The sequence below is a fragment of the Anomaloglossus baeobatrachus genome, chromosome 4, assembly GCF_048569485.1.
Source record: "Anomaloglossus baeobatrachus isolate aAnoBae1 chromosome 4, aAnoBae1.hap1, whole genome shotgun sequence".
Taxonomy (NCBI): domain Eukaryota; kingdom Metazoa; phylum Chordata; class Amphibia; order Anura; family Aromobatidae; genus Anomaloglossus; species Anomaloglossus baeobatrachus.
This window is the reverse complement of record NC_134356.1, coordinates 283,484,298-283,508,247: the sequence shown is the minus strand read 5'-3', so window position 1 is coordinate 283,508,247 and position 23,950 is coordinate 283,484,298. Positions and strand designations below refer to the sequence as shown.

Below are 23,950 nucleotides of genomic sequence, written 5' to 3'. Positions count from 1 at the left end.
CGTGTTTTCAACCATGCACTTATTGTATACAAGTCAAGCACTGCCAAAGAATTTATTGGAGGGCATGCTCCTGAGGCTTACACTTTCTTCCTTCCAAAAGATTGGCAGCTGTTGTAGCGTAAAAGAATAAGTTGAAGATGTGCTCTATTCCTTCTTGTACGCACCTCCGCATTTTAACATATAAATATGTAGACTGCAGCCTGTACGATAAAACACTGTACAATCCATAGGTCTTGGCAGAAATCAAATTGTGACATAATGGACAATAGCCCGACAAGGTGCAATTCACGAGTGAATAAACTTTGACAGAAAAGTATGTCAGACGCATTACTATGTCAACATTAGCTTTCCTGCAATATAAAATGTATCATAAACCCATAAAGATTGGGTCTGTTTTTTAAATTCTGCTTACATTATTAGAAACTTATTACACTCAGGCCTAAAAAAACCCTCCCGAACCCTCAATAACTTCTTTAGACCTGTAGGAGAAACATTGTAACTCAATGTTAATAAGCAAAATGTTCTTATGTGTCTCATGAGGCTCTAAAAAAAAAGCAATGTAATGTCAGCCTGAGGCACATTTTACTTGGGGAAATATTTCCGCCAAAGAGAAATGGAAATTCCTGCTGGCATACAATTTCCTGAAAGGTGTATTAAAATGCAGCAGTATAATGTGCAAACCTACAAGTTTCAAACAAGATGGCTCATTGTAGTATACATCTGTCATACTTTATTGCTGGACAGGATAATGGCTTTTTAAGACCTGTTGTCCACACACAGATAAAATTGAAGGGATTAGGAATATGCATGAGACTCGTACCTACTGCATGACTTCTACAACACTATTAATGGCCTAGTGAATATCTGTCTGCAATATGTTTCTTTCCTGTTTTTACACAAATACTAGGATTTTTCTATCGCAGTTTAAAAACAACATATAGAATTTTATTCACGACCCCCTCTGAAGTGCCTGCTCTCCGCTGCTGCCTTTAGTGTTTATTGACAGGCTGCAATGGTAGTGTTATGTCTACAACTTACAAGACCACTATAGTGAGCCCTGATATACTGCATTCTAGAATACTGTATATAAGTGCTCTGTATAACGTAAAAAACATTTTTATAATACTTACCTAGGGGGCATCCCACTCCGATGGGTGTCGCTGCTCTCTGTCTTGCACCTCCTCCATCTTGTGTGATCGCCGTCCTCCTGCCCAGCCCAGTGTTGATGACGCATCACAGAGGCCTCCATTGTGCTCCTGCACATGCACACTTTGATCTGCCCTGCAGAGGGTAGAGCAAGGTACTGTAATGCACAGGCGCAAGGAAAAGTCAAAGTCCACCTGCACATGCGCACTACAATACTTTAATCTGCCCTCAGCCAGGCAGACTAAAGTGTGCATGTGCAGGAGCGCAATGGAGGCCTCTTTGTGGATGATGTAGAACACGTCATCCACATGGGGCTGGGCAGAAGGACGGCAATTGCGCAAGAAGGAGGAGTTGCCAAACCGAGACCAGCAACACCCATCGGACTGGACCGCCCCCTAGGTGAGTATTATAAAGGTATTTTTTTACATTATACACAGCGGTCTGCCCTCATATATACAGTATTCTAGAATGCTGTATATAAGTGCTCACTGGTGGTGGCCGCAGCTCATAGGAGAAAATTCTGGTGACAGGTTCACTTTAATCACTTAGTGGTGATGCCAAGGTAGTCTACAAAACATCAATGAGCCCAGTGATTGGCTGCAGTGGTCACCTGAGTGATCTTTGTAAAAGTCACCTGTAACAGATCAGGGAGCACAGAGGACCTTATAAAACCTATAGACGCATTCTGAGTAAAAAGTAAGAGACCTCTAACTCTTATGAAAATCTACAAATATTACTATAGCAAAGTGAAAATTGGTGCCCCCCTATACAATGTACATGTAGGCAAACTCACAGGACCACAAGGCTGGAGAGGTTCTTGAATGCATGATCTGGTATATGGTGAATCTTGTTCAATGCCAATGTCATGGCCTGAAGTGCTGGCAAACTTTCCAGTGCCTTAACTGGAATCTCACTCAGAGAATTGTCATCCAACCACAGATGACGAAGTGAATTCAGACCATTAAAGCAGTTTGGTGGCACATAGCTGATATGGTTGGCATCCAATCGCCTAGAAGGAGAAAAAAAACCTTATTATTTGAGATATATGGATATGATCCTCATCCTCTGAAAACATTGGTACTTTTATGCCTTTTTCAAACTTTGTAGATTAGGTCTGTATTTTGAAGTCATAACCAAAATTGGATCCTAATCACTAAGATAATATAAGAGAAAGAGTCATACTTTTTTTCTACTTTCTATCACTCATTTTGGCTTTGAAATGCTGATATAATAACCTGACCAAATCTGTAGTGTATGAACTGGGTCTTAAAGAAGATTTCTGAGACTTTCATATTGATTATGTATCTTTAGGTAATTAATAATAGATCTGTGGGTACCTGACTTGGGCATCTAAACTAATGAACTGATTGAAGTGGCTGCAGTGCATCAGAAGTAGCCCAGCGCTGTATATCTTGTAGTAAACAGGAGATAGCTTGCTGAAGTATTCGCAGTCCTTTAAGGGAGTTGTGTAGTCTAAAATGACAAGTATGCACTCACTTTATGTGACTGCATATTTGTGAACCCTCACTGTGGCCCTGATCCACTGTAACTCTCTATTAATTGGTCTCCCCCTAACTAGACTCTCTGCTCTACAGTCCATCCTTAATGCAGCAGCCAGGGTCACCTACCTGGCTAACCGCTACTCGAAAGCCTCCTCTCTGTGCTAGTCATTGCACTGGCTGCCCATATATCACTGCTTGTTCTCAGCTATAAAGCTCTCCACAGTTAGAAAAACAGAGACCAAGTAGAGCGGACCTCATATTTGTTGTAATATACATGGACCCCATAGAATACATACAAAAACCTGTGAACAAGAAGGGGTATTTATCATGGTTTTTTTTAAGTAAAACTACTGTACCACAGTTGTGAAAAAGTATACAGTTTTTATTATTACAAAAAGTGCAAATATCAAAAATCACATGTGATGACAGTTAGTAGTTAGACACACATAGTTAAAATCCAATTAGATGAGACAAAGAGAGAAAAAGGTCCCAGGGAGGGAGACAGACTACCCCTTAACTAAAACTGGTAAGAAAGTAGTATTACTATATCCAGGGGGTGCACCCCCCTACATCTCAACCCTCCTCTCTGTCTATCACCCTACCCGGTTCCCTACGATCTGTAAATGACTTACAACTAACATCCACACTAATCCGAACCTCCTACTCCCGGATCCAAGACTTCTCCCCAGCTGCACCAATCCTCTGGAACGTTCTACCCCAAGAAGCTAGGATGAATCACAACTTACTCAGCTTCAGACGCTCCCTAAAAACGCATCTTTTTAGGGTGGCCTATCACTCTCCCTAGCCAAACTAAATTCACATAGTCCCTCCACGCCTTCTCAGAACACAATACCACGTCAAACTCCACGGCACCCAAATGTATCTCAAGGTTCTGGACAACTAGTCCAGGCATCTATTATCTATCCCCCATTTCCTTGAGATGGCTGGATTGTCATTGTAAATAAGCACTTTTACCTTGCCCCCCCCATCTCATTGTAGATTGTAAGCTCTCACGAACAGGGTTGTCTTTTTTTCCATACTCTAAATATTGTATTTTTTATAACTGTTATTACTGTTGTTTATTTATGAACCTCCTGAATTGTAAAGCGCAGAATATGTTGGCGCTATAGAAATAAATATTTTGTTTTATTATTATTATTGTGAATCTTCACATCGGACACACTGTGCACTGTGAGGATTTTACAGTATCAGAGCCAGTAATAATAGTGCTCACTTGACCAGGACTATGTGATATGCATACTCTGGGCCAGAATCCGACTAGAGGGGATTGGCTTTGCTCAATAAACTTCTACTGAGCGAATCCGGACACTAGTGAATCCTTACAGTGCACAGTGTGCGCGATGTGACAATTCACACTTGCAGTCACATAGAGAGAGTGACACACAGAGTGACTTGTCATTTTAGACCGAATAACCCTATTAAGGCTAGCAAAGATATCAACGTTCATGGTCCCACCACTACGGCAGGAGCTGAGCTAATGAACATGCTTGCACTAACATTTTGCTAAGTGTTAATGTTTTGTACAAAAAGGAACGATGTGTTCACGTGCATGGGAGAGATTCCCAAAATGGTAACGGTCAAATGCAAGTCATATATTTGGACCCACATAAGCATGTTAGCACATCTATATCTTAAAAACACATAAAAACAAATATTCAGTTTGCAGCACTTTAAAGAATAGAACGGTTGGTCGATATTGCTGGCAAGCCTTTACTTAGCCTGTCCATCTGTTCTCATAGGTTATAACAAAAATGATTGCACAATTAGAAATCAGAGGGTTATGAAGTCATTTTCTTATGAGGTGTTCTTTTTGGATGCAACCAACATGACCTTAATACTTTAGGAGAGTTTGTTATACGTAGCACTGGCTATACTGTATTCTTATGTAACTGAAGTTCTGATCTTTCACAACACATTAGTCAGAAAGGTCATTTTCAGACATTTTACTGCCCTCCTATTCAGTTTTCCATGCAGCAATTTGTTTCTATAAGACCTTTCTACATGGCTTTTTTTCACAAAGCACAGCACTTTTGACTTCTGACCTGGACTCCAGACCTTTCAAACAAAAGTAGCTAATTAGCCAATAATTGTTTTCTCCGACACTAACCAGTTACTGAGACCTTAGAAATGTATGCTAATAAGGGCAAACAATGTGAGGTCATTCAAATAAATATGGACATTTTTTTCTTTATTACAGCTTTCCTTTATCTCATACTTTTGGGTGGAAATGTATGACTTCCAGTGTTGTGTATGACATAGGAGGTTCTCAGCAGGTATGTCAGTTAACGAATGATGTATACAGCTCATGATGCCATAATCTTTGACAGTTTCTTCTCCTGTGCCTTTTTGGAATGAATAATGATAAGATTCTGAATAAAGATGTTAAAGGAGTTTCTTTCTTTTCATCATAAAATATATAAGGAAATAAATTTGGCGTGACACAATGATTTCTTATAGAGGTCCTTTTACTTCTACTACCATTTCCGTTTTAGTAACTACATCCCATTAAACAATAAAAGGAGAACATTTTCTTTGTACCATTCCTCTGTGCCTACTGGATATTCATGATTACATTGACATTTGGTTGTTATCATTCTTCTTGTGGAAAAGGTGTTTCCCTAAATAGTCTGATACTATCAGCACAGGACAGTGTCAGAAGACGAAGGGACACAACCCCATTGGCAATCAAAAGTCAATATATTCTTTCTCTGAAGAATACCAGAGTAACTGCTAAATACAGAGTTATAGGAATTGATATATTATGCAGGAATACAATTTTTTACTTAAAGGGGTTTTCCATTACTAATGTGATCTCCTTTCTTTTACCTTAACTCTTCCTTACTAACAGTTTCCTAATATACCTCTGCTATCTTCTCTGCTCCTGTAAACTTATCTCTCACAGACTCGTAAATACCTTTATTATTGTTGTAGCTTTGATCCTTCCAGTTGCAGACCAGAATCGGACCAACTGAGAAGTCACGTCACTGGTGGGGACCGAGAAGAAAATGAAGTGTGATCTGGTGGGGACTGAGAGGAAAATAAGTGTGATCTGGGCATGTGTGCAGACTACTGTCACTCACAGAGAGGCAGCACTACCCCCACCAGTGTCATGCCCTGCTCAGTTGATCCGATTCCGGCCTGCAGCCGGAAGGATCAAAGCTACAACAATAATAAAGGTATTTACAAGACTCTTAGAGATAAGCTTAGAGGAGCAGAGTAGATAGTAAAAGTATATTGGGAAAGTGTTAGTTAGGAAGAGTTAGGCTATGTGCGCATGTTGCGTACAGTCACTGCAGAAATTTCTGCAGCGATCTGAAGAGCACATGTGTGCTTCAAATCGCTGCAGAAAATGTCCGTAGAGAAAAAAAAAAAGCCGATTCCATGCGCTCTGCCTGCAGCTCCTCCCATAGACAGAGCAGGAGCTGCAGGCAAAGCACAGGAAATAAGTGACATGTCACTTCTTAGAACGCGCGCTTCGAGCAGCAGCCGAATCGCTGCGCTCTAAGATGCCACGTGCGCACGGCTCCTGCATAATCTCCATAGATTATGCAGGGGATGCAGGACGCATGCAGTTACGCTGCGCTACAAAGCGCAGCGTAACTGCATGTAATTACGCTACGTGCGCACATAGCCTTAGAATAAAAGAAAGGGAATCACATTAATAGTGGAAAACTTCTTTAAGTAGTCAGAAGAGCAAACAGGTCCTCTTCAAGAGTTGCTATTTTTTAATTGTAACAATCTGCTAAACTGACATTGTTCTGGTCTTGTGCATTCTAGCTGATTAAAGTTTGACTGTAAATTATGATCTGAAGATTGCGCTCACTGAAGCTGTCAGAATACATTTCTTGTATGTATCCATATACAGTGTTAAAGGGCTTGTATCAAAAGTTGTGAATTGCAAAATGCAATTTTAATAATATTGAAATCGTCTCTCTTTTCACAAGGACAGATTTTTAATTTGATCCTTCAATGACTGTTGTCTAGTTTATGGCCATCGCTGTATTCTAGCAGCCTAGCAAAGCATGCGCTGTGTGTACAAGCTCTTTTCAGTAGAGCACTGTAAGCACTGATCATTGGTCTGCCACAGAGGATGATCTGACCAGCTCTAGTGTCCCTGCACGCCTCCAATGCTGCTGGAGTATCTGAGTGCATTGTTCGGAAAAGTGGTGCAACTCTGAGGGTGGTCCAAACCGTCAATCTTCAGAAGTGTACCATCCTCGGTAAACAGAAAGTTGAGGAGCGGTGCTCTACCGAAGAGGACACAAGTGAATAATCCTTGTATACACAAATTATAAAATTGATTACGCAAGAAGAATTTACCAACAACTGTATGAAGATAATTTCACTGGCAGATTATATATTTTGGCCAAAATATCTACCAATACCATAAGTATTTTATACATCTTTTATTGCATATTTTTCTATTTTTATGCAGGATGCAGCCAGACCCTTTAGTATTGCCTGGCTAAATTGGAGTGTCTGTCCTATGGAGTGCATTTATATAGTGCTGGGCAGCCCACCTGATTCAATAGCAAGGGCATCATCATGTAAGTCAGAACTCTGCACTACATGTATGGCCGGTTTCAGACGTCCGTGTTTAATCAGGTACCAGTCACACGCATGGTTATGGTCACACGTATGACATCCGTGTTGCATGTGTGTGACAGGTACCGGAGAAAACACGGGTCTGTGAAATAAAGAGATTTTTCATATTTACCTGCTTTCTCCGTCTCTGCTGCCTACCGCTCCTGAGTCCTGACCGCCGCTCATTATATTGATCGATTATTCACCGCACTCAGGAAGCCGGAGCATCGCGGGGACAGCGCTGGGTACAGCACCGCCGATGACAGCACCGCAGGGACAGGTGAGTATTCACAAAGCACAGTGACATCCAGGAGGTCATCGGAGTTCCCAATGAACTCTGATGACATCCTGATGACCCCCACGCTACAGCTTCATGGGTTCATCAGAGTTCATTGGGAACTGTGATGAGTCCCTGATGCTGTCCCCGCAATGTTCCGGCTTCTAGGTTCTCACCACATACACACACACACACACGCACACTGAGCACATATACGCACCTATGTATACACACATGGATACACCGAGCGCATACACACATAGCGCACATGCATGTATACACTGAACACACACACACACTCTGCTGTAAACTCACCCAGTGATGCGGTCCCTGGCACTGAAGTCCCTAGCGCTGTCCCCGCTTCCAGCTCCACAGGGCACTGAATATTAAGTGATTATAATGAGCGGCGATAAGGAGTGGGAGGCAGCAGAACTGGAGACATCATCGCTGGAGAGAGGTAAATATAGAAAATCTTTTAAAAAGACCCATATTTTCTCCGGTATGTTTTACACTGATGTCACACGGATCACATCAGTGTGCGATCCGTGTGACACACGTGCTGCCGAAGATGCCTGCGTGTGTGCGTGCGGGGTCATGAAAGGTCACACGGTCCGTGTGCAAACATGGACGTGTGAGGCACATCATAGAATAACATGGGTACGTGTGGCATCCGTGTTAAAACCCGATGTCACACGTACCTAAAACACGGATGTCTGAAATCAGCCTATATGTGTGACTTGCACCCTACACATGCCTCATCTATGTGCATTTATAAAACTAGACAAACGCACCCTCCATTTGTGGGTGGTGGTTCATCAGTATTGTGTACTTGTGCTGCCCCCACCTTTATCATGGGGGGTCTGCTGCATCCTGCAGTGCACCGGTATTATGACTTGGAGTTGGTAAGTAAAGGGGGCTTTACACGCTGCGACATCGCTAATGCGGAGTCGTTGGGGTCACGGAATTTGTGACGCACATCCGGCCGCATTAGCGATGTTGCTGCGTGTGACACTGATAAGCGATTTTGCATCGTTGCAAAAACGTGCAAAATCGCTCATCGGTGACATGGGGGTCCATTCTCGATTATCGTTACTGCAGCAGTAACGATGTAGTTCGTCGCTCCTGCGGCAGCACACATCGCTATGTGTGACGCCGCAGGAACGAGGAAGCTCTCCTTACCTGCCTCCCGGCCGCTATGAGGAAGGAAGGAGGTGGGCGGGATGTTACATCCCGCTCATCTCCTCCCCTCCGCTGCTATTGGGCGGCCGCTCAGTGACGTCGCTGTGACGCCGCACGGACCGCCCCCTTAGAAAGGAGGCGGTTCGCCGGTAACAGCGACGTCGCCGGGCAGGTAAGTATGTGTGACGGGTCTGGGCGATGTTGTGCGGCACGGGCAGCGATTTGCCCGTGTCGCGCAACAGATGGGGGCGGGTACCCACACTAGCGATATCGGGACCGATATCGCAGTGTGTAAAGTAGCCTTAAGGCTGCCTTCTTTCTGTGATGTTATTTGACTGTAACCATAAAACATTTGTATTTAAAGCAAAGTCTATACTCATTTGGAGGAGACACAGTTGGCGTCTGTACTCATCTAATGCTTTTCTACTTAAAACAGACAAGGTTTGTACAATGGCTAAACGCTAGATGTCAAAATTCTGACAAATGTTTGCAAAGCAACTGTAGATTATAACTCTAAACAAGTCAAACTTTGGTCAACAAATGGACGAAGCTGAAATGTTTACATGCTCCATCCAGACATAGCTTGAAGGCAAGAATTGTTTTATTTCACTTGTTGGAACATCGTATGAGGTTTTGCAGTGATCACACGTAGGGGCTCTGGAACTGCGGACATGTACTTATGAAGGTAATATTTAAAAGTGACAAGGATTTGCACAGAAGTAATGTAACTCATAAGGAAGACTCCAGATTATTAGGTAATAGTCATCCGAATGTGATCTAGTCTTTTACAATTTTAGTATTGCTTTCTTTACAGTTTTTGGCTCTTCTGGGCACTTATCTCTTAAGAATGATCAAAAGTATACTTTTCTTAGCAAGTAAATACAGACGTAGATAGATACTACTGCTATCAACTCATAATCAGACATAACAAACACTACTATGTTATGTTCATTTGAAGCCTCTGTAGGCAATTATTCAACATCTAACGGCAAGGTGATTAGCGACAGATTCTGCATGAGGTCGTGGCTTTCACAAAACCTGTCTCCAGGCAGTTTGTTCAAAGAACAATAATCTGGATTTACTCACCCTGCCCCGGTCCAGCGCTGACGCTCCGCCCCTGATGTGTGTTACGGTCTGTTGGCATCAAGTACTGCACTGCAGCCAATTAGTATTCTCAGCAGCTCTGCCTGCAGAACCGCTGAACCCACTGATTGGTGGCAGCAGCGATGTTAGCATGACATTGGCGCCGCAGACAATAACAGAGAATGGGAGCTGTGACCATGACTCAGCACGGAACCTGGTAAGGTTAAATAAAGTAGAGTTTGTCACTTTTAAACACAAAACAGGCTTTTTCCACAACTGGAAAACCCCTTTTATAGAGAATAAAGCAAGGAGGTTCAAGCTCTGATGCCAAAACAGTTTTGGAAGATGGCCCTTAATATGCAAGTTACATGGTAAAGCCTGTCATTTATAATGAATAGAACTGCCCAGTGGTCACATTAGAAGAGACGAGCAGGTATTCCGGTCAGTATAATAGATTCTATTCAATCTCACTGACAAATCTATGTATCATTTGGTTCAGCTTATCCTGTTCTATACTGTGCATCCACTCAGAAGATTGCATGTTCAATGTGAAACATCTCCTTGAAGTCTGATCAGCTTTCTGATTAATACACCAAATTTCAGGCTGTGATAGGTGATTGTGTAATTTGCAGAATAACCAAACGGAGTACACGGCTAGTATTAAAGAGGTTGGCCACTACTTTTACATTAATGGCCTATCCTTAGGATAGGTCGTTCATCAATGTCTGATCGGACAGGGCCCGATATCTGACACCCACGCCGATCAGCTGTTTTCTTTGTTGGCAGCATTCAACTGGAAATACTCAGTTACGGAGTTGCCCCGTCAACTGAGAGCGGCCGCATTTACATCCACCTCCTATTCAGATCAATAGGAGGCGGATGTGCAGTACTTGGTTGCCACCACTATCAGAAGAAGGTGGCAGCTCCGGAACTGAAGATTTCCAACTGCCGCCTCTGAGTACTAAGAACAGCTGATCAGCGGGGATACCAGGTGTCGGTCTCCAGCCAATCAGATATTGATGGATGACTTAGCCTAAGGCGGGCATTGCACGTTGTGACATCGCAAGCCGATGCTGCGATGTCGCACGCGATAGTCCCCGCCCCTGTCGCAGGTACGATATCTTGTGATAGCTGGCGTAGCGATAATTATTGCTACGCCAGCTTCACATGCACTCACCTGCCCTGCGACCGTCGCTCTGGCCGGCAACCCGTCTCCTTCCTAAGGGGGCGGGTCGTGCGGCGTCACAGCGACGTCACACGGCAGGCAGCCAATGGCGGCGGAGGGGCGGAGATGAGCAGGATGTAAACATCCCGCCCACCTCCTTCCTTCCGTATAGCCGCTGGCGGCAGGGAAGGAGATGTTCCTCGCTCCTGCGGCTTCACACACAGCGATGTGTTCTGCCGCAGGAACGAGGAACTAAATCGTACCTGTCACGGCACCGGCATTATGGAAATGTCGGAGCCTGCACCGATGATACGATAACGACGCTTTTGCGCTCGTTCATCGTATCATCTAGGATTTACACACTACGACATCGCAAGTGACGCCGTATGTGCGTCACTTTCGATTTGACCCCACCGACATCGCACCTGCAATGTCGTAGTGTGCAAAGCCACCCTAAGGGGTACTTTGCACACTACGACATCGCAGGCGTGATGTCGGTGGGGTCAAATCGAAAGTGACGTTAATCCGGCGTCGCTATCGACATCGGAGTATGTGAATCCTTTTTACTACGATTAATGAGCGCAAAAGCGTTGAAATCGTATGATCGGTGTAGCGTCGTTCATTTCCATAATTTCGGAAGGACCGATGTTACGATGTTGTTCCTTGTTCCTGCGGCAGCACACATCGCTGTGTGTGAAGCCGCAGGAGCGAGGAACATCGCCTTACCTGCCTCCCGGCTGCAATGAGGAAGGAAGGAGGTGGATGGGATGTTTACGTCCCGCTCATCTCCGCCCCCCTGCTTCTATTGGCCGTCTGCTGTGTGATGTCGCTGTGACGAAGCACGACCCGCCCTCTTAGGAAGGAGGCGTTCGCCGTCCAGAGCGACGTCTCAGGGCAGGTAAGTGCATGTGAAGCTGCCGTAGCGATAATGTTCGCTATGGCAACTATCAAAAGATATCGCAGCTGCGACGGGGACGGGGACTATCGCGCTCGGCATCGCTACAATCAGCTAGCGATCTCGTAGTGTGCAAAGTACCCCTTAGTATAAGCCATCAATGTCAAAGTCGTGGACAACCTCTTTAAACTTTGGATTTTCCTTATTCTACTAATCTATCTTCTCCATCTTTTCTAAAAAAGGATTTCATATTTACATCTATTACTCAAACCATTTTACTAATCTGCTGTGCGTTCAGGTGACAAGGGAATTAGGCAATATGTTACTCTCTTGGTATATATAGTAATGCATGAGAAAAGTATCACTATACATAATGTTATTTCCAACTGATATGTGTATTAGGTCACCATCAAGTGTTTCCGCCGAGATACAATGTGGCAGTCTTCCTCTTCTCTGAATAGTTAGGAGTTCAGTTCCGCTCAGGAATTTTTCCATAATAGACAAATACAAGTCATTTTCTTTCTGAACAAAGGACAAGATAGCAGTTGTGATAGTGAGTTAACTACCGTTTACCATTTCTCAGCTGCTCCTACCTTTAAATAGGGGTTACCTGATCTTTGCGAATTCTGCTACACAATGGACACAAAACATTACTTACTTCAAATGCTGATACTAACAAAAGCTTCCATTTGGGGGGAATTTCTGTGAAGGTTACTTTGTTGCCTTAAAGCTCTTAACCCCATCCACTGTCCTCCTAATTGATTAACTTGTTACAGAAATTGCATTCCTTGTTCAATTCCAAAATGCAAGAGGCACCTGGTGAGCAGCCTGAAACAAGAAACTAAAAATGCCCACCTTTATGTGAGGGGCAAAGACTGGCCTGAATGAACAAAGCAATCGTGGTTGTTTAAACCAATATTCTTCCTTTTGCTATAGTAGTTTTTCTGCACTCAGTCCTATCATTCCATCTCATGGCTGTTACACAGCCGTTTAGAAATGCTACTACTTACTGTCACTCCGTCTAATGGAGTCACAAAACAAAGTCATTAAACCACCACTAACGGGCTGTCTCCATAAGAAATATATAGCTAAGAGAGGATGAAAAACATTAAGTGCCTCTTAGAGCTGTGAGACATTTATGTTATACTAGGATCCCCATCTGCTAGGAGAACAAGAGGCCTTCTAACTTTGTTCACTAATTTAACCATTTTGGTTTTCCAACTTTTATCATTCTGATCAATAGAAACAGAGCTCTTCCTGTAACTGCATCCAGTCACCTCTCCATTGAAACTGATGCAACAAGTAGGTGATGTGTATAAGTAGATTATGGCCAATGGCTCCCTGCCCCCCTCCTCATTATGACTGTTTATGGTACATCAACCTATCAAATCTATCTAGCATTAAGGACATATCCAGTGGATTGGACATTTAGGTTCAATCACATGGACGGAGAGACAAGACCTTGCTCCTGAAATAGAGGTTCTAGCAGTACCACATCTATTGAACATTTAGGGTAAGTTCACACAGTGCATTTTTCGCGGCGTTTTTGCGCAGTTTTCGGGTGCGTTTTTGCTCAGAAACTGCATGACTTTGCTTCCCCAGCAAAGTCTATGAGTTTTCATTTTTGCTGTCTGCACACAGCGTTTTTTTTCAGCTGCGTTTTTGTGGTGCCACAAAAACGCAGCATGTCAATTATTCCCACGTTTTTTACTGCGCTTTTCATCCATTGAGTGCAATGGGATGTTGAAAGACACAATGAGAAACGCAAATAGCTGCGTTTTGGTGCGTTTCTAAGACCAAAAACGCAGCTATAAACGCAGGAGGTGGGTAGTAAAGTGACGTGTACAGGAAGAGGATTCCTTCTGTCATTACACACAGAAGCGTGAATCCTCCCGGTACCGTCACCGCCGCGTCCACCTCCCGTCCTGTGCATGTATGCTGCCGTGCGGCGCCATGTTCGGGCGAGAGGTGGAAGCGGCTGCAAAATCAAAAGTTAACAGTAGAAAAAAAAAAAAAAAGTTATACTCACCTGTCTGCAGCCTCCCGGTGCCATGCCCGCTCCCATCTCCTCTCACGGTATCGCTGCTCCGGCAGTGTGCAGACGGCCGGGACATCTCCGATAGATGCAGGACCTGGCGATGGATCACCTGATGCAGTCACCTGACGCATCAGGTGATCGTAAGTATCGCGGTGACGCGGGCGCCCGGACGGTTTAAGCTATCAGCGGATGCGTCAGGAGACTTCATCCCTGATTACCGGCAGCTGCTGCAGCGATCGGACAGGATCAGACTCCCGCCCCATCGCTCCAGGAGCTGCCGGTAATCAGCACATAAGTGAGTATTTTTTTTTTTTTTTTTGCACCGATGCATCTGCTGATTGTATAAACGGCTTTTATATAATCAGCTGATGTGTGATGTGCTTCAGCCCCTAGAACCTGACACATCATCTGATCGCTTTGCCTTCCAGCAAACCGATCAGATGATATTGGATCTGGATTGGACGGCGCGGGATCCTTGACCCAGGATTCATGCGGAGGGGGGTTCTTTATTTCAATAAAGATGGAGTCACTAATTGTGTTGTGTTTTATTTCTAATAAAAATATTTTTCTGTGTTGTGTTTTTTTTTATCTTTACTAGAAATTCATGGTGGCCATGTCTAATATTGGCGTGACACCATGAATTTCGGGCTTAGGGCCAGCTATACAGCTAGCCCTAACCCCATTATTACCCAGCGAGCCACCCGGCATCAGGGAAGCTGGAAGAGTTGGATACAGCGCCAGAAGATGGCGCTTCTATGAAAGCGCCATTTTCTGGGGTGGCTGCGGGACTGCAATTCACAGCGGGGGTGCCCAGAAAGCATGGGCACCCTGCACTGTGGATTCCAATCCCCAGCTGCCTTGTTGTACCCGGCTGGACTCAAAAATTGGGCGAAGCTCACGTCATTTTTTTTTAAAAATTATTTCATGAAATTCATGAAATAATTAAAAAAAAAAGGGCTTCCCTATATTTTTGGTTCCCAGCCGGGTACAAATAGGCAGCTGGGGGTTGGGGGCAGCCCGTACCTGCCTGCTGTACCCGGCTAGCATACAAAAATATGGCGAAGCCCACGTCATTTTTTTTGTTTGGGGGGGGCAAAGAAATCCTGCATACAGTCCTGGAAGGAGGATGCTGAGCCTTGTAGTTCGACAGCTGCTGTCTGCTCTCCTGCATACACTATTGGATGGAGGATGCTGAGCCTTGTAGTTCGACAGCCGCTGTCTGCTCTCCTGCATACACTAGTGGATGGAGGATGCTGAGCCTTGTAGTTCTGCAGCTGCTGTCTGCTCTCCTGCATACACTATTGGATGGAGGATGCTGAACCTTGTAGGTCTGCTCCCCCTGACTCTCCCTCAAGCATACAGTCCTGGATGGAGCATGCTGAGCCTTGTAGTTCTGCAGCTGCTGTCTGCTCTCCTGCATACACTATTGGATGGAGTATGGTGAGCCTAGTAGTTCTGCAGCTGTCTGCTCTTCTGCATACACTAGTGGAGAATGAAGAACACATTGAAGAAGGAAATGACATCAGACCTTTTTTTTTTGTTCACTGATAAAAAACGCATAAAGACGCAGTGAGCAAAAACGCAGCAAAACGCAGCAAAAAAACGCACCAAATTGCGGCAAAACGCGTGCGTTTTTTGCCGCGTTTTTTTGCCGCGGGTGCGTTTTTGTCGCGAAAAACGCACAAAAACGCAGCGTCAAAAAAACGCAGTGTGTGAACCTAGCCTAAAGGTCGAGTCACACTAAGCAACAGGTTAATTACCCGATGTCTGCTGCAGCTAAATGTGCACAGAGCAGGGAGCAGCGCACAATGCTTAGCGCTGGCTCCCTGCTCTCCTAGCTACAGCACACATCGGGTTAATTAACCCGATGTGTCCTGCAGCTACATGTGCACAGAGCAGGAGCCGGCACTGACAGTGAGAGCGGCAGAGGCTGGTAACAAAGGTAAATATCGGGTAACCAAGGACAGGGCTTCTTGGTTACCCGATGTTTACTGTGGTTACCAGCCTCCGCAGAAGCCGGCTCCTGCTGCCTGCACATTTAGTTGTTGCTGTCTCGCTGTCACACACAGCGATCTGTGCTTCACAGCGGGACAGCAACAACTAAAAAATGGCCCAGGACATTCAGCAACAACCAACGACCTCACAGCAGGGGCCGGGTTGTTGCTGGATGTCACACACAGCAACATCGCTAGCAACGTCACAAAAGTTGTTCATTAGCAGCGATGTTGCTAGCGATGTTGCTTAGTGTGACGGGGCTTTTAGGTTCATTCACTAGTATGGAGAGATAAGACCTTGCTTCTGAGGTAGAGGTCAAAGCAGTGGGACCCACAGCTATTGGACATGTAGGTTCAATCACTTGTTTGGGGAGACAAGACCTTGCTCCTGAGGTAGAGGTCCCACAGCTATTGGACATTTAGGTTCATTCACATGTACAGAGAAATGCTGCTCCTGAGGTAGAGGTCCCAGCAGTGGAACCCACATCCATTGTACATTTAAGTTCTTTCACTTGTATGGAGAGACAAGACCTTGCTCCTGAGGTAGAGGTCCAACAGCTATTGGACATTTAGGTTCATTCACTTGTATGTAGAGACAAGACCTTGCTCCTGAGGTAGACACCCCAACAATGGAACCCACATCTATTGGACATTTAGGTTTATTCACTTGTATAGCGAGACAAGACCTTGCTCCTAAGATAAAGGTCCCAGCAGTTTGACCTACATCTGTTGAACATTTAGGTTCATTCACTTGTCTGGACAGTTGAGGCCCTGTTCCTGAGGTAGAGGTCCCAGGAATGGAACTAACATCTATTGGACATTTAGGTTTATTCACATGTATGGAGACATGAGGGCCAACTCCTGAGATAGAGGTTCCAACAGTGGGACTAACATCTATTGGACATTTAGGTTCATATTGGACATTAGATTCATTCACTGGTATGAAGAGATAAGACCTTGCTCCTGAGATAGAGGTCCCAGCAGTAGGACCAACATGTATTAGACATTTATGCTTATTCACTTGTATGGAGAGACAAGACCTTGCTCCTGAGCTAGAGGTCCCAGCAGTAGGACTAACAGCTACTGGACATTTAGGTTCATTCACATATATGGAGAGATGAAACCCTGCTCCTGAAATATAGGTTTCAGCAGTGGGACACACATTTATTGGACATTTAGATTCATTCACTTGTATAGAAAGACAAGACATTCACTTGTATAGAAAGACAAGACCTTGTTCCTGAGATGGAGAAAACAGCAGTGGGGCCCACTGCAATTGGACATTTAGGTTCATTCACTTGTATGGAGAGACGGGGCCCTGCGCCTGAGATGGGACCCACATCTATTGGACATTTAGGTTCATTCACTTATATGGAGAGATGAGGCCCTGATTCTGAGATAGAGGTCCAAGCAGTGGGACCCACATCTATAGGACATTTAAGCTGCGTTCACACTGAGAGAGTAAGAACACTCGCTCACCTTAATCTGTCAGTGTAAACAGGCTGTCGATCACTGATGAATGAGCATTTTTTCACACTGCGCAAAAGATCATCATTCTTGGCGGTGCATGGTCCTGTATAAACACAACTCGCACTGCCAAGAACAATGGCAGCTTATGCGCATTGAGCGGTCTACTAAAGATCGCTCAGTGTGTATCATTTATTGTGATCTATCTGTAAATGTTCACAGATTGGGTCATTTACTGTTGCTGGTTGGTCCATGTAAACGGACCCTTACGTTCAATCACTTGTATGAGGCGATTACCTTGTTCTTGAAATAGATGTGTGTCCCAGGAGTTAGGACAATCATAAACTGGACATTTAGGGTATAACTAAATTAAGAGTTACATTACTGATGTCATTTTCATGTTATTGTACTTACAGAGACTGCAGGTTGCGAAGGTTATGGAAAGCATCACTTGGAACTTGTTTTAACTGATTGTTCTGCAACATCCTAATTAAAAGACAGAACGAAGTATATGAAATCATTGGGGACATTGATTCAAAAAAAGGAACACTTATGTTTATTCTCATTTTCTAAACCTTGTAAGGGTATCACACTAAACAAATAGAAAAATGCAATCAGTTTCATTCTTCTTTATTTAAACACCAGTGTGGGTATTCTCCAAAGGATTCAGGGACCTAAAGATAAACTACAGGAGGATGCATCAGCAAGCAGATTCCTGTACGTCGCTGGCAGGTATTCACCTGTTTAGAAACAAAATGAGTTCAATAGCAGTTGCTAGTTACACAATGGTAATAACAACACAACGTACAGACATATATTTACTCAGCTGCATTTTCAAAGGAAGGCATTCTCATTTGCAAATCTGCATAAGTCACTGTAAAATGGCAGTGGGTTCAGGGCCTTAAAGTCATTGTAGAACTTATTTATTGAACGGCTAGACAGTCTGAGATTAGGATCCAGAGCTGGTGAAGCTACCACAAAGTCAACTACATATTCAGATTTGGTGTTGACTAAATGGAGCCATTCTTCGGAATTTACTACTACTGTCAAAGACCTCTGATCACCTAGGGACTTTAGATTCATAGTATTTAACTATTAAATGTTATTGTTTTATATTACATTTTAAAGATTTAACAGGAACACTTTTGAGCTCACTGTAAACATTGAAGGTGTGCCACCCAGGGCTATAGGGTACTCGGTCTCGGGCAGTGTACAACGGGGATGTGTCACTGGGTGGCCATTGCCCAGTTCCATGACCCTGGTGTCGCTTTTAAAAAGGGTTTATATAAAAGGGAATGTTCAATAAAGTTTATGTCGTGACGCCACTTGCGGGTTGCGGTTATGGTGATTGAACCGCCGCTGCACAGTTGTTCTGCTGGGGCTGATATGATAGCAGCCTGGGTGTTGGGCCCTCCGCAAGTAGGGCCGGGGCCTCAGGGGGTTAGGTGATGGAGTTAGGCGCGGAAAGAAGGGTAGGCCACACAAGGGTTGCTGTTTAAATGGTTCTCTTTACTCACTGTAGATGGTAACTAGTACCCGGAGGAAGGCTGGTATTCACCTCTGGTTCCTTAAAGGCTGCTTTACACGACATGATATCGCTAGCGATGTCACTAGCGATCGCACCCGCCCCTGTCGTGTGTGCATCACGGGCAAATCGCTGCCCGTGGCGAACAATATAACTGGTACACGCCACAAGCACATACCTTGCTAACGACGTTGCTGTGGCCGGCGAACAAACTCTTTTTTAAGGAGGAGGTTCGTGCGATGTCACAGAGACGTCACATAGCGGGCCACCAATAGAAGCGGAGAGCAGCTGCATTAACGTCACTCCCACCTCGTAGCCGGAGGACTAAGGAACGCTGTTGTTTGTCGTTCCCGGGGTTTCACATGTAGCGATGTGTGCTGCCTCAAGAACGATGAACAACCAGCGTTCAAAATGAGCAACGATATTTAGGAAAGGAACAACGTGTCAACAATCAACGATTTTCGCCGTTTTTAAGATCGTTAGCGATCGCTCGTAGGTGTCACACGCAATGACGTCGCTAACGAGGCCGGATGTGTGTCACGAATTCCATGACCCCGACGACATATCATCAGATAAGTCGTTGCGTGTAAAGCGGCCTTTAGTCCCAGTGCCGGTTGGTGACCTGGTGGCTTCTTTCCCCTGCACCTTTCTCAAGTTGGTGGGTACCCATGGCTTAGAGTGACTTGGGGCCCCCTCCTGTTTGTCTCTCAGTCTCTGGTCCATACGGCGGGCAGTGTGAACCCTGTAGGGTTGGTGTTCCGTTCCGGTCCCTGGTTCTCCCGTTACTGCTGATCCCCCTGGACTTCTAAGGTCAGTGAGGTCCTGGATGGTTTCCTCACTGTGCAGATTTTTATCAGGTCTGCTTGGAGCATTTGCCTGACCTAGGGCTCTGTGCCCCGTCGGTGCTATGGTTCCGGAGTACTTCGCCGTACTCCTCTGGCAACCACACGCCTGGGCCCTCAGGTCTCCGTTACACTCCCGTGTCAAAGCAGTCATGTCCGTGTCCTCTCACTTCCACTTCCTAACTCTAAAGGGCACGTTACACGCTATAATATATCTAACGATATGTCGTCAGGGTCACGTCGATAGTGACGCACATCCGGCATCGTTTGACATATCGTAGCGTGTGACAGCTACGAGCGTGTGTGATCGAGCAAAAATACTCACCTTATCGTTGCTCGTTGACACGTCGCTCATTTCCTAAAAATTGAACGTCCTTCTGCTCGCCGGTTGTTCATTGTTCCCGAGGCATCACACATTGCTCCGTGTGACACCCCGGGAACGATGAACTGCAGCTTACCTGCATCCCGCCGGCAATGCGGAAGGAAGGAGGTGGGTGGGATGTTATGTCCTGCTCATCTCCGCCCCTCTGCTTCTATTGGCCGGCCGCTGTGTGACGTCGCTGTGACGCTGAACTTCCCTCCCCCTTCAGGAAGTGGATGTTCACCGCCCACAGTGAGGTCTTTTGGAAGGTAAGTACGTGTGACGGGGATTTACGACTTTGCGTAACACGGGCAAGAAATTGCCCGTGCTGCACAAATGATGGGGGCGGGTGCGATTGCACATGCGATCACACGAGAAATTGAAGCGTGTAAAGCAGCCTTTAAGGGCAAGTTACACGCTACGATTTATCAAGCGATATGTCGTCTGGGTGACATCGTTAGTGACGCACATCCGGCCTCGTTTGACATATCGTAGCATGTAACACAAATGAGCGTCTGTGAACGAGCAAGAATACTCACCCTATCGTTGCTCGTTGACACGTCGCTCATTTTCAAAAAATCGAACGTCCTTCTGTGCTCCAGTTGTTCATCGTTCCCGAGGCAGCACACATCGCTCCATGTGACACCCCGGGAACGATGAACTGCAGCTTACCTACGGCCGCCGGCAATGCAGAAGGAAGGAGGTGGGCGGGATGTTTACGTCCTGCTCATCTCCGCCCCTCCGCTTCTATTGGCCAGCCGCTGTGTGATGTCGCTGTGACGCAGAACGTCCCTCCCCCTTCAGGAAGTGGATGTCGCCGGCCACAGCGAGGTCGTTTGGATGGTAAGTACGTGTGATGGGGGTTTACGACTTTGTACGACACGAGCAAGAAATTGCCCGTGCCGCACAAACGATGGGGGCAGGGTGCGATCACACATGCGATCGCACGAGAAATTGAAGCGTGTAAAGCAGCCTTAACTGTCTGTCTGTTTGTCCCCTCCCACCTGGTCGTTGTTTAGTGGACTGGATCGGCTCCACCCCTGAGTGGCTATCCATTGGGTCCATGTCTAGTCTGTCACCAGTCTGTGTGGATGGGGGAAAACTGGGATTACAATGTGTTTTGCTGTTACCGGCACTGGTCTTCCAGGTCCCTGGGGATAGGCCCTGCATCTTTAACTGGATGCAGTACCTTGTATGCCCTGATGGGTTCAGGGGCGCTACAAAGGCATAAAAGGAGTTCCGCAGTATTCCTCATCACACATAGAGCAGAAATGCACTAGATTGTCTTGGAGGGCTATTCGGACTAAGTTTGACATATATACAGGATATACAGCTGTCCTGATCTCAGTGTGATTGGTTTGGCCTCTAAGATTGAGGGTAAAGGATGGGGTTTTAAATAACAATACACACCATTTGCTAACAGAAATCCACTGCAAAGTCATATATTCAATGGTATCTGTAACCAGATTTTTGTCACCTCATCTGATAGCACCATAATATAGAGACAGAGACCCTGATTGCAGTGATGTGTCACTTACTGGGCTGCTTGTTGTACTTTTGAGAAAATCACAATTTTATCAGCAGAAGACTTGTAAACCTGCTGCCATGTAGTCATCAATATTCTTTAACATAGTATAACACCATCCCCACCACTGCTTGACAGCTTTCTGCCTATGCACAGTGTACACAGAAAGCTACCAATCAGTTGTGTGAGTTCCGGGGTTATCCAGAACCCAGAACCAAAACCCCTCGTGGGCAGCCTCCTCTCTCCTATTAGAAAAGGAAGGAATGGGCTCAGCACCAATTCAATAAAATATAAAAAAATATCTTTTATTGGTATCCAGTTAAAATAATGTCGGGGAACTCACTGTACAAGAATATGTATAGCAGGTGAAACTTTAAGCGTTTCGGATGAGAAAATTATCTAACATCAGAAGAGTCCTTAGTCATAAGTACTTATGACTAAGGACTCTTCTGATTTTAGATAATTTTCTCGTCCGAAACGCGTAAAGTTTCACCTGCTATACATATTTTTGTACAGTGAGTTCCCCGACATTATTTTAACTGGATACCAATAAAAGATATTTTTTTTATATTTTATTGTATTGGTGCTGAGCCCATTCCTTCCTTTTCTAATCTTCTGTTACACGCACCGGTATGGACTGACCGGCAGGACTCGTGCACCTTGGAGGGGAGTATGGACTCTAATAACAGGTGAGCTGGATACACTTTCTGCCTTTTTACGTCCTCTCTCCTATACCAGTGTAGTGGGTGAGCAGACCCCCTACAAAGGAAGCATAGTTAGCCCGGAAATGTTGTTAATAAAAATGTTTTATTTCTATGTGCATTGTGCTTGGGCACCCCCTAGTGGCCGGGTGGGACGGCTGTCACCACAGTGGAAGGAGGAGCCGGCAGAAACCAGGGGGAGGGAGAAGAAGTGTGTGTGTGTGAGAGGCAGTCGGATCCGGGACATGAGAGAGTGAACATCAAGGGGCAGAGTGTGGGAGCTGAATCCATAGGGGGCGCCGGAGAGAACGGGAGTGAACGGAACCTCAGAGAGCGAAGCAACCGGTGTGGGTCCGGTGTGTGTGTAGCCGAAGTGGGAGCCCGGCGAAGCAGATTAACCAGGGCACATCCCCACGGGAGGGTACGTTAGGACAGGTTGTCCCCCAGCTCCAAGAAGTGTCATCTACAACTGCCGGATTGTGAAGGAGAGTGCAATAAAAAATGTCTTTTGTTTTCACCACATCCTGCCTGAAGACTGTTTGTACGACGACCGACGATTGCACCACCACACTCTGCCCCACCAAGTCATCTCCCGATCTTGAGGTAACGGTGGAGCCAGGGGTAAGCCTGATAGCAAGGGCCACGACTACAAGCCCTGAGGCACCCCTGGCACCTCGTTACATGTGGCGTAGTTGGCAGTATACGAATTCCATGCCTGGGACCCAAGAAGCCGGAGATCACGTGGTGCCTAGGGCACAGGATCCGGATCATTGGAGAAGATTCCCAGTCCCATGGTGGGAAGAGGAAGCAGTGCCTGCAGCGTTGGACCGGGCACAAGATGGCGGCAAGATGGCCGTCGTCTGGGAAGATGCAGAAAGCGCGCGAAAAGTCGGCGCCAAAAGAAGAGCCTGGGGCTGGCCGGTGCCGAAAAAGAAGTTCGGAGTATTCCGCCCAAAGAGGGGAGGTGCCGGTCCCAGGGCACGAAGAAAGACATGTGAAGTGGGCGGTGTTTTAAAGAAAAAAAAGAACCGCCGCGAAGGGGTCAATATGATGTGTGAGACTGGGGGTGGAGTATACCCAAGAGGGCGAAAAGTAGGCCCGCCTCCACTTCCTCCAGCTTCTCCACCGACCTCGCCGCCATTGCCAGAGCTACAGAGTGTTAACGAGATGGAGACCTCCAGGCAGCAACAAGAGATGGAGACCGCGATGGCACTCACCCACCTGGGCCGAGGACGTCCCAAGCAGTCTGCGGCTGCAGCTGCGGAAGGGTTACCGTTCGAGATACCGGCTGTACCAGGAGGACAAGGGCGCCCGACCAAAGTAACCTGGGTCACCACGTGGGACGCTGTGACCGGAGGGACCACAACAGAGGTCCGGGCGACATATACCACTCCGCTGCCGTCGGGGAATCGGCCCCTGGGAATCCCCTACCCAGACCTGGAGACACCCCCGGCCGTCGCGGTGGGACCGTCGACACCTGCTCCCACACAAGACCCGGAAGATTCACCTACCCGGAAGCTGGACAGGGATAACTGGGGCTTCTTCTGGGACCCGGTGCAGCCGTCTCCCCTACCTCACAGAAAGTCACCGTCCCCAGAACCAGACCCCGTACAGGAGAGACTGCTCGCTGAGACTGTGGCCCGGG

At 45.9% G+C, this 23,950-nt stretch overlaps 1 protein-coding gene across 2 annotated transcripts in view; it reads right to left on the bottom strand.

Moving 5' to 3' along the window:
• Window positions 1-23,950, bottom strand: part of LGR5 (leucine rich repeat containing G protein-coupled receptor 5) — a 273,312-nt gene that overhangs the window by 89,454 nt on the left and 159,908 nt on the right. For both annotated transcript variants that reach the window (XM_075344890.1, XM_075344891.1), the window contains exons 4-5: window positions 17,766-17,837; window positions 1,940-2,155 (exon numbers count right to left, since the gene is read on the bottom strand). In XM_075344890.1, the coding sequence (XP_075201005.1) occupies window positions 1,940-2,155; window positions 17,766-17,837 (288 nt within the window). The remainder of the gene's footprint in view (window positions 1-1,939; window positions 2,156-17,765; window positions 17,838-23,950) is intronic.